Below are 11140 nucleotides of genomic sequence, written 5' to 3' on the forward strand. Positions count from 1 at the left end.
CTGGCGGATTTCTCATAAATTAATCTAATTTTTTCTCTTACATGTTCTTGATGTCGGAAATATAAATTAATCCTATGATTACAAGATTACAATTAGCAAATTAATTTTTAGATTGTTTTGTTAATCCCAACATATATTTCATGGTGGACAAAGTTTTCTAGTAATATATTTTCAAAAAATAAAAAATGAAGAGCTCGATCGAATGAAAATGATTTTTCACTCAAATTCAGTGTGATCTTCTTTAACACTTGAATAAAAATGAGCATTCAATTCTTGAACTGCTCTTAAAAAGGAGTTCTACGTTACAAAAAAATCGAAAATTTAAACCCATGAAATATTATAGTATTAGATCGGCTAAAAATCGTATAGTACTTGTGGTATTGATCGTCCACCTTATTGTATGATATAACACGAAGATACTCATCTTCACATATTTATTTAAAGTTCTTTACCCTTAACATGTAACATTTCAATTATTATAAAATTATTTATAAGAAAACATGTATATTGCCTTGGCTAATTAATTTATGGGTAAGCTTTTGATAAAACTTTTAGTAGATTTCAAATAAATTAATGAAATATATATTTAAAAAGTTAATAAAAATTGTGAGTACTACAAAATATTTGATTAAAATTAATGGTTGACTTTGAATTTAAATTTTTTAAAACAATTTTTAAGCTATTTTAAATAAGTATTTAATTGTCTTTTTTTGCCACGTTGTGATAATTATGGCATTGGTTTGATGCGAATTGTTTAATTGTTCATTCCATTTGAAAAGTGACACGAATATCATTTAAGCAGTATTAGTGGACTTTAATTTTCAATCCATGTCCCATCAATTTTGTTGAATTCAACATATATGCCCCTGTTTGGCCCTCATTACGGGGAAAATTTAATGTATAGAATAGTGTTTTTTGAAAAATGAGTGGTTGAAAAAGAAAGAAAAATTTTCGATTTACGTGTAATATTATTTTATGGAAGATTGTGTGGTTGAAAATAAGAGAGAGAAAAATAGAATGTAATGTAATGTAATGTAATTTTTCTCAAACAAGGGCATAACTTTATTGACATTGACCACACCACATGATTAGCTCTAACGAACCATAATAAATAAAAGAAAAGTGAATTTGATAATTTACATTTTTTTTTAATTCTTGATGGTGATTTGTATTGCAATATTCTATCAGTGTGCTTTGAAGTAACAAATAAATGTCCCGTCACATTTTTGTATTTATATTATTTAAAGCTATGATGGTTAAATGAGCCCTTTTTTTTTTTTTTTTTAATAACGGGGAACCGCAGCCGCTATTCTTCAGGTGGACACTGGGTAAACACTTAAATTGACACAATAGCCTACAAACCACGTGAACTAGGTAAACCACACTAGACAAGTCGGTACGATAAACTCGATCGAGAAAGTGCTAATAGGAGGTATCGAACTCTTGACTAAAGAATTTCGCGTTCACCTACTCCACCATCTCTCTTATTATTCTCTCTCATCTCATGAGGGGCGAGTCTTTTTATATTATTTAATGGACTATATGGATAAAAATTATCGTTGAGAATAATATGTATTAGTTAATAAAATATTGATGTAATGAAAAAATTGAAAATATGAATGTGATTGTGGGCAAATATTAGAATTTTAACCTTTGTTTGATAGGAATTAAAATTATATTTTTAGTAAATTTTGATAAAAGTTAATAAAATGTATGGTTAAAAAATTGTGAATTTCATAAATATGTTGCTAAAATTAATTGTTGACTTCGACTTGAATATCAAACAAATGTTTAATATGATTAAAAAATCGAGCACCAACAAAAATTAATGCCGTGAATTGATTAAACAAAGGTTATCAAGGTTTTTCCTCAAACTCGGGCCAATTGAATTTGAACAACAATGTAGAAGAAGTTAACCATATTTAGGTTTTCAACTTTTAATTAAAAATCTAAAAGAGTCGAGCTAGAGTGTTCTCATTTGAGATTGTGATGTATTTTAAAAGTTATTCTAAATTTAGGTATTTTCAATTGAAATTTAATTGGATTTTAATGAAATTCATTAAAATTTAGGTATTATCAATTGAAATTTTAATGAAATCCTTTAAAATTTAGATATTCTCAATAATTAATGGATTTATAAAAATTTCATTAATAGAACAATTTTAAAAGATTTAGATGGATTTCAAGATTCAGAATACATATAAACAAATCTTTTGAAATTTCATCATACTATATAAGATTTTTATGAAATTTGTAAGAATCTGTTCAAATTAATAAAATTTATTAAAATTTATAATTTTTTAAAATTCATTAAAATTTTAGCTGTGAGCACTCCATAAATATCTGATTAATGTCGACCAAATTTTGAAAAATGAGCCGGGTCGGCTTTTTCACCTGATTGGTGGAAAATCTAGAGGGGTTCCCGGCAATTTCGGATCCTGACTCCGGTTAGTGTGAAAAAATATTTTAATGGTGAAGATCAAAACCACGTGGACAATCAGTCAGCCGTAATTGTTTAATCAGACAAATTAGGAATCTGTAGCCCTCCTTACGTCTCGCATGGATACATCAACTGTTCAATAATATCTAACGAATCAGTCAATGACAAAAATACCCTTTAACGCAACTTTCAAAACACAAAAATACTAAAATTTAACAATATTTTATTCATTTTACCAATATGGTTTTCGAAATTAATTTATAGAACATTAATTTTTAATTATAGCTGAACGTACCAGAGGGCTTTTATACTTTTAAGTAAGAAAGAATAAATTTTTTTTTTGAGATTTTATATTTTTAAATGGCTAGTTTCAACATCACTCGTCTGATTTTATTAAAAAATAAATTGTTAAATAGAATTTGATAAAAGTTAATGAATGTGAGATTGAAAATGATTTTTTTTTTTTAAATAAGGATTAAGATGGATAAATATAGACAACAATATTTTGGCCCCATTTGAAAGCGGTTTTGAGAATTGATTTTTTGACCGTTAAGAGAGAAGTGAGGATCACTTGTGATAAAAGAAGTTAAACTTGAGATAGTGAAATAACTGTCAAAAAATTAATTTTTGAGGTGAAAAATCACTCCCCAACACTCTCTTTGGTATATGTGAATCCCACGATAGCTTTACTAATTCTCAAGGGGCAATGTTCATGAACTGTGGAGTTTAAAGTATGTGATTGGGGAAATTAAAATTTGTTAAAATTATATATTGATAGAGATAAATAGTTAATAAATGTGAGGTAATTGTGAATCCCACAAAATGTATCATTAAAATTAAGAGTTATGATATACAGTCCAATTTTTGCTGTCCACCTAATCAATTATTGACACTTCATTTTAATCTAATATGTCATCAATTTAATGGATTAGTAGTGAAATTAATAAGGGTAAATTTGAGTTGACATTTTAATTTAAAAATAATTTGTCAATAATTAATTGAATGAATAACAAGTTGGAAAGCAAAAATTGAATAGTAGATTTCGACTCTAAAATTAAAAGTTGACTTTAACTTTTATATTATAATTTCATCATTATTAGAACCAAACATGTATTAAGTTTTGTATTTATTGTGGATGTGGGGCCTTCAAGTTTTTTTATTTTTTTATTGTACTTTGTTTATTCATCTCTAGTATTTAAAATATCAATAATAGTATTGAGAAATTTTCTTTTTTAAATTTTCGCTATTAACCAATGATGATTATTAAATATTGTAATTTGTAATTTTTCAGTATATATTCTTTAAATAATATAATTTTTACATGAAAGTATTTTCCTACATAATTAATAGGCAAGAAATATGGTTAAAATTTAAAAACGGAATTCTGTTTTTTTACACAATATATAAAAATGGTAAAATAAAAAAGGGCATAATAGACAATTTGAATGCAATAATACAGATCTGCAAACCGACAAATTAGGAGGTCGGCAATTGTCGGCCGGTGAATCGGGGAGACAATATCGGGCTTTAAAATTTCATCCATCACTCTAAAATTATTAATTAATTTAATTTAAAAATCAATAATTTAAAATTAACCGCCCAAGTTCCTGTCTCAATTTTTATTCCCACTCCAATAAAATATTATTTCAAATATTCCTTTACATTTTACACACCGTCTCCTCTCCTCCTCTATAATCTCAAATCCCCCTCCTCTCTCTCCTACTTTCTCTCTAAATTCTGTTGATTCAAAATAACAATAGTGGAATCATATGAGAAGAATTGATGAATAGGAATTGTAATGTTATAGTTTTTCTGAATTTCAGTTATGGTTTTGGGTTTGTGTGTTGTTATTAATGAAACCTCCTTGGATTGAATTGATTACGGTAAGTTGGAATCCTAAACAGTTAGCTGAAATCTTTTTATTGCATATGATTGTGTTTTTGTTTATAATTTAGAGCCTTACCGATCTGCCATTTAATTGGCAAATTACACATCTTGATTATTTTTTTTATTTTTCTGGCTTATAGATATTCCGATATCAAAGAACTCCATTTAGTTTTTAAAATGCAAATTTTTCTTTTAATTGCTGAGTTTTGCATTATTTATTGTTAAGTTTGAAATTTTTTAATATTATTGGACGAAATGTTAGACTCGTAAGGTATGTTTTCCTTGTTTCTAAGTTATTTGGAAGAAGAATTTTGAATTGATTGGTTATTGTTTATTTAAATTCGTTCCATTTGTTAAATTGATATGGCGACTCTAGTAATGATTATAGCCATTATGATTAGATAGTAATCAGATTGTTCTTTTTGTTTGCAGCGATAATTTTTTACATTTTCCATGTTCCAGGTTACATAAAGTAGTGCTGTTGCTTTCCACGTTGATAATAATTATGGACATCTCTGAAGTTGAAGATCATTTAGTTTCAATTGGCGAGCCGAAGGTGTGGCACATAAATGCCAGTGTTTATTCCACTGCTTTTGTTTGCTGAATGTTTTTCTTAGAATTACTATTTTTCAACTTAGTGGATTGTTCAATAGCTGGGCGTGTGGATGCGGGCAGTTGTTGCATGTGTTATTAATTATGCTTTTTACTAACATATTTGATGTTTGAATTTGACTAAGTGGTATAGTTGTAACATATAGGAATTTGTATAAATACTTGAAGTTTATTCTGAATTCAAACCGAATTCATGACATTAGAATCATGGGGCCTCAATTTTGCCAATTTCTTTTTCTTATGCATGATTTTGTTGGTTGTTTTGCATATATTACTGGAATGTATAACGAGTAAGTTTTGTAAGTTTCTGATTGTTTATTCTAGAGTGATTGACAAAGATGTGGTTGTTAGTGCAGTTGCATGGTGGAATGGGTAAGAGCCTATGTTCTGTATATGTGAAAGCGTTGGCAATATTTCCTGATATAGAAGCAGCTCGGCCTAGAAGCACATCAGGTATTCAGGCATTATGTGCTTTGCACATAGCACTTGAGAAGGCCAAGAATCTTCTTCAACACTGCTCAGAATGCAGTAAACTTTACTTGGTATAACTGTTCATTCATTTTTCTTGTTTCTCTGTGCATGTGGGGAGAATGACTTTCTCATTAAGGATTTTTGCCATCTACAAATCGCGTTTATCAATTAAAATTTACTCAAATCATCAAAGTCCTAATATACCATGGCTTTAAAAGGATCTTCCATCATCTGAATGCAGCTTGTACAATTTAATACTTTCACGCAGAAGTTTGTCTCTAACCTATATAGGTGTTAGATGGATATATATAAAGTTCTCTTACTTGTACATATGTGTGTGGCAAGTATTTAAACTAATTGAGGGTATCTACTTTTGAGATTCGATGCATTTTGGAAGCATCCATTTTATTATTCCTCCTCTTTCTCTCTCTTTCACTTCATCCACATGTATGTTTAATGTTAAAATGCATCATTGTTGTCAGGCTATAACTGGAGAATCTATTGTTTTGAAATTTGAGAAAGCGAGATGTGCCCTTGAAGATAGTTTGAGGCTTGTTGAAAATATCGTTCCACAAGTTATTGGTTCTCAGGTATTGCCATCTTTTGCTCGTTTGGGCACTACTCTTGATCCAAGAAATTTAATCTCGATGAGAGTAGTATTTAAATTTTTTGTCCAGTTTTTGGCAGCCTAACTAAACTTCTCTAATTGCTAGTTTCTTTCTCTTGAGGTACAACTATCATAATTTTGGAATGAAATGTAGTATTCATGTGTTGCTGAGATTCACATTTGACAATAACAGAAGACAAAATATAATGGACACGCTGTTGCTTGGTATGATGGGAGAGACAGTTGCATCTTTAATTGTTAATTAAATGTTTTATGTCTGCTCCATTCTTGCTGTTGTCCTGTTTAAGCTGCTAATATTTAACAATTTGTCACCGTAAAGAATACTTGTTGATGCTTCATACTGTATTTTGACCAGAAATTAAGTTAATGTGATAAAGCTTTTTCCTGCTTTTGTATTTTGTTCATTTTCAAGAAATTTATGTTTAATAAATTTTATGTTGCTTGAGAATTATTCCAAGACTAATTATGCTTCTCTTGCTTCAGATTGAGGAAATTTTGGGTGAACTTCAGGGGATTGTGTTCTCACTTGATCCGACGGAAAAACAAATTGGTGATGAGATCATTGCATTGCTCCAGCAAGGGAGAAACTTCAGCAACAATGGCAGTGACAACAATGAGCTTGATTCTTTTCACCAGGCTGTTTCGAGACTTTGTATTACCTCTTCAAGAGCAGCACTTAGAGAGAGAAGGGCTCTGAAGAAACTCATAGAAAGAGCCCGAGCTGAGGAAGACAAAAGAAAGGAGTCAATCATTGCTTATCTTCTGCATCTTATGAGAAAGTACTCGAAGTTGTTCAGAAGTGAGTTCTCAGATGACAATGATTCACAGGGTTCAACACCTTGTTCACCCACTATCCAGGGATCTTTTAAGGAAGGTGGCAGCCTTGCACGCAATGGTTTTCCTTTTGAAAGGCAACTTTCAAAACTTAGTTCTTTCAATTTCAAATCGAACTTCCGGAGATCAGAGCAGATGCATGTCCCCCCTGAAGAGTTAAGGTGTCCCATATCATTGCAACTTATGTATGACCCTGTCATTATCGCTTCTGGACAAACATATGAAAGGGTCTGTATAGAGAAATGGTTCAGCGATGGGCACAATACTTGTCCAAAAACTCAACAGCAACTCCCTCACCTTTCTTTGACTCCCAATTACTGTGTTAAGGGTTTGGTGGCTAGTTGGTGTGAACAGAATGGGATTCCCATTCCAGATGGCCCACCACAGTCACTTGATCTCAACTATTGGAGGCTAGCGTTGTCTGAAAGTGATTATGCAAATTCAAAGTCTTCAGAAAGTGTTGGGTTGTGCAAGTACAAGGGTGCTAAGGTGGTCCCTTTGAATGATAGTCCTATTAATGAGGAGGCTGAAAGAAATGAAGTAGAAGATGTTTCTGCAAACGAGGATGAGTGCCAGGTTAATCCCTTTGAACAATATGATAATTTTTTGACTGTCTTAGACAAGGAGGATGATTTGAGGAAGAAGTGCAAAGTGGTAGAACAGATAAGGCACTTGCTAAAAGATGATGAAGAAGCCAGAATTTATATGGGGGCTAATGGCTTTGTCGAAGCATTGCTGCGGTTTTTGGAGTCTGCTGTCCGTGCAAGGAATGGGATTGCTCAGGAAACAGGAGCAATGGCTCTCTTCAATCTTGCTGTGAACAATAATAGGTTTGCTCTTGTACATTTATACAGACGCTCTTCCATCATGGAGATCTCATTATAGTTCATATTGATATATTTAATATCGCTTAGCTTGCTGATTCTTTATTTCATATAATTTATATAAATCCATATAATTATTATATTTCCTGATGTTACTATCTGTCTCACGAATTCTGAAAACCTGTTTTACATTAAAAGGAAGCTAGTTACACTTATCATTAACATTGAGAAATATCTTTAGTGTTTGGCTTATGTCTCCTAGTGTCATCTTTTCTATTGGTCTGATATATATTCAGTTTTTATATTCCACTTGTAACTTTGATGTTGAGACCTCACACTTGGAACCATACTGATAAGATGCTCATAGCAAGTTATTGACACTTGAACTGAGCTTTGTAGCTGATACAACAAATTTGAGTCTTTTTGGTGCAAATTATATTCTTGTATCTTAGCATCAAGGGTAGAGCCAGAAGTGTTAATTGGGCTAATATGTATGCACCCGATAGTTGTTGATGAAAGCTTTTTATCCTTCAAGCTTCTGCTTCAGAGGTTTCAATGACATTGTTTTACAAGTGAACTTTGCTTATGGGTGTTTAAACCATTTATTTGTCTAAGATAATTGCAATTGATTTCATATTAAATTTAGTTGAAGTGAAATAGTTTTATTTATCCGAAGAGTATTCTACTATTCTACATGCTTACTTTTTACATTATTTAGAGCACACGTGTATAGTAATGTGTGGTTGAAAATAAATAAATAAAAGAATGGTTGTGGTGTTGTCATTACTTTTTTGCTCTAATTTCTATAAAAGAAACAATTTTTTAAACATAATTTAAGAAAAATTCTTACAGCTTGTCTGGGAGTGATTTTTCACTCCAAAAAATTAATTTTTTGACTGTTATTTCACTATTTCGACTATAAAGTTTGTCTTCTTCTCTCACAAGTAGCCCCTACTTTCTCCTAATGATTACAAAATCACTCTCAAACGGAGCTTTAGTCTAAGTAATTTGACTTTCTCAGGCTAATATGTAAATAGATTGTTGAATTAAATATAAATAAATAAAAATATTTCGAGAATGTACCAAGAAGCCCGTCTAGCTCAGTCGGTAGAGCGCAAGGCTCTTAACCTTGTGGTCGTGGGTTCGAGCCCCACGGTGGGCGTTTCTACACCTTTTTGCTTTATTTTTTCTCTGCTCTGTTTCCATCTTTTAAATTACAGGAAATACAAGGATCAAAACTAGGAGCAATATTTTGAGACCATAAAGCTAATCAAATATCATAAACATATTCGAATTTTGGATCATTCTTATGATGTAAAAATCGTTCAATGATGATCATACACTAATTCTTCAGAAATCTTTGCTTGGGTTACTTTCACCTAAATTTCAAGCCTATTTTATCTCCTTCACTAATTCTACTAATTATATATGATTGAGATCGAAATAAGGACAGCCTTGTTATCATATTATCCAGTCTTGTATTTTACTACGTACAAGCATTCAAAATTTGAATGCGGGCATCAGGTTCTTCGACTATGGTTCCACTTTTGCAGTCAATTCAATTCAAGGGCCAGCTTGCCTCGAATAGTTCCATAATTTTTTATCTTCAAGTATGCTTTCTTCCTAACTTTTTCTTTGCATCTTTCTCCCAGCCAAACTCTTTCAGGGCATCAATTTCTTTATTTTCTGTGTTTTCATTCAACCCCTTCTCAAGAATTTCTTTGTAACTGCACTTCAAATTATTGGACTTGCCCTTTTCGTCTGCTGACTTTGCCTCATCTTGTGATAAAACAGACAATGGAGATGAAGTTGCTGACTCAAATGAAGAAGTACAAGGAGATTCATCAGGACAATTTGCTTCCTCGACTGTTTTATTCCGTTGTTCTGAAGTGTCTGCTATTAGTAACAATCTTTTAACATCTTCGGTTTGCACAGCATTTGAAGGTTCTTGTGAATAATCTACAAGGTAACAATCTGTTGATTCTGATTTGCTGCGATTCATATCAATCGTGATCTCCTTCTCCCTTGTGTTATCCTTCGATCCCCAATGAGTTAGCATGTTGATAAGAAAAGTTAACCATGATATGAGCCGGAGCATAACCCAGTCTAGAAGAGGAAATCTGTGGATAAGTACAGGGAACGAGTTCAAAACATTGTCGAACTTCTCTGGTAGACATTCTGCAGTGTAGACAAGATCGTCAATCTTGTTAAACAAACGTTTGGATGGTGGGAAAATGAGTTCCAGAATGTTTTCAATAGCGAGAATACGATCATCAATGAAGGAGAGGCTTACTAGCCACTGATATTGCATTGCATATATTAAAGGCAACGCCGAATTGATCAATGGTGTTATCCTTTTCGCCAATGGTGTTATCCTTTTCGCCATTGATCCTATAGGGCTATCAGAGTCTTGTGCTTTTGTGCATACTATGTGGGCAGTTGCTAAAATTGATGCCCCGCATATCTGTAATGGACGACGCCTAGTTGTTTCTCCGGTGGCTTCTGTTGAATCCTGAACAATTGAAACCAATCGAATGACTCCCTCAAAAACCATAGACTAGATGTTAATGGACAATATTAAGAAAGATAAAATAAGTTAAAATCTTATCTATTGTAATTTTATCCAATACTGCGCACCAAATATGTTATGAATTAATTGATTTCAAACTTGAATGCATGCATCGGCGGAGCCAGCACCCAGGAAGGCATGGTGGCCGGCCAATGCTAGCTCCGACGGATTTTTTTCCGATATATTGGTAATTAGGCACAAGCTCAACGGTCCAGATGGATCCGTCCTAACTCAGATGAATTCCTATGTCCATCACGATTATGCATACGTGCATTGAATAGTACAGAAATGGCCATGGATCTATCTAGAATTTTAAAGGAGCAGAAGAGAAATCTAATAGAAAATGCATGGATGAAGGGAAAAATGATTAACCTCAGAGCTAAAATTGATTAAAATAGCAAAATAAGAGATTATTTCGTAGTAAAAATAATCAATTTTCAGCAAAAGAAATACCATATTCAAGGGGAAAACTCCAGATTTCAAGATTATTCTAAGAATCCACCACATGAAGATAAATACAAGTGCCAGCGGAGTATCTGATTGATAAATTCATGGGTAGTTCATTCGATTCATGTTTATGAAGAAAAAATAGAGAACGAAATTGAAATTCGCGACGACCTATAAATTTGAAGGTAATTTGTTATGGTATGGTCGTGGGGGTGGGGGTGAACAAGCTACGCCATACCGTTAAAGTCGTTAATGGAGGTTAATTGGCCTGTGACAATCCTTCTGTACCATTTCCTCCAGTTTTCTCCAGTTTCCTACAAATCACGACTTCAATATAGAATCTCTATATTTATAACAAATTTATTAATATCATTTCAATATCCACACTAGTTTTTCATTTGTTAAGTGAACGGAATTTAATGATTGAA

At 32.1% G+C, this 11140-nt stretch overlaps 2 protein-coding genes and 1 non-coding gene across 5 annotated transcripts; 2 read left to right on the top strand and 1 right to left on the bottom strand.

Moving 5' to 3' along the window:
* The first annotated feature begins 4070 nt into the window (after positions 1 to 4070).
* On the top strand, positions 4071 to 8423 carry LOC111398854 (U-box domain-containing protein 6-like). Of its 2 annotated transcripts, none has more exons than XM_023025983.1 (5): positions 4071 to 4323; positions 4790 to 4883; positions 5296 to 5481; positions 5893 to 6000; positions 6522 to 8423. In XM_023025983.1, the coding sequence occupies exons 2-5, from the start codon at positions 4833 to 4835 to the stop codon at positions 7755 to 7757; spliced, it is 1581 nt and encodes a 526-aa protein (XP_022881751.1). In that variant the 5' UTR covers positions 4071 to 4323; positions 4790 to 4832; the 3' UTR covers positions 7758 to 8423. The 2 variants fall into 2 exon arrangements, with proteins under 2 accessions (XP_022881751.1, XP_022881752.1); XM_023025984.1 differs by having other exon boundaries at positions 4075 to 4323; positions 5291 to 5481.
* A 362-nt stretch (positions 8424 to 8785) lies between these two features.
* TRNAK-CUU lies at positions 8786 to 8858 on the top strand. The gene has a single exon. It is a non-coding gene; the product is annotated as a tRNA-Lys (tRNA).
* Positions 8859 to 9140: 282 nt separating this feature from the next.
* Positions 9141 to 11067, bottom strand: LOC111398856. Of its 2 annotated transcripts, none has more exons than XM_023025993.1 (2): positions 10951 to 11067; positions 9141 to 10208 (listed from the first exon to the last, which is right to left on the bottom strand). In XM_023025993.1, exon 2 carries the CDS (start codon positions 10080 to 10082, stop codon positions 9303 to 9305), a length of 780 nt encoding a protein of 259 aa, XP_022881761.1. In that variant the 5' UTR covers positions 10083 to 10208; positions 10951 to 11067; the 3' UTR covers positions 9141 to 9302. The 2 variants fall into 2 exon arrangements, with proteins under 2 accessions (XP_022881761.1, XP_022881760.1); XM_023025992.1 differs by lacking the exon at positions 10951 to 11067 and adding an exon at positions 10719 to 10909.
* Between the last annotated feature and the right edge of the window lie 73 nt (positions 11068 to 11140).

The sequence above is a fragment of the Olea europaea genome, chromosome 8 (assembly GCF_002742605.1).
Source record: "Olea europaea var. sylvestris chromosome 8, O_europaea_v1, whole genome shotgun sequence".
Classification (NCBI taxonomy): domain Eukaryota; kingdom Viridiplantae; phylum Streptophyta; class Magnoliopsida; order Lamiales; family Oleaceae; genus Olea; species Olea europaea.

Coding starts and splice junctions, on each gene's coding strand:
- LOC111398854 (XM_023025983.1), top strand. CDS start 4,833: ATGGACATCTCTGAAGTTGAAGATCATTTAGTTTCAATTGGCGAGCCG. Junction 5,482..5,892: donor AATGCAGTAAACTTTACTTG/GTATAACTGTTC, acceptor CATTGTTGTCAG/GCTATAACTGGAGAATCTAT. Junction 6,001..6,521: donor CACAAGTTATTGGTTCTCAG/GTATTGCCATCT, acceptor CTCTTGCTTCAG/ATTGAGGAAATTTTGGGTGA.
- LOC111398856 (XM_023025992.1), bottom strand. CDS start 10,772: ATGTGGTGGATTCTTAGAATAATCTTGAAATCTGGAGTTTTCCCCTTG. Junction 10,209..10,718: donor GAGTTTTCCCCTTGAATATG/GTATTTCTTTTG, acceptor TCAATTGTTCAG/GATTCAACAGAAGCCACCGG.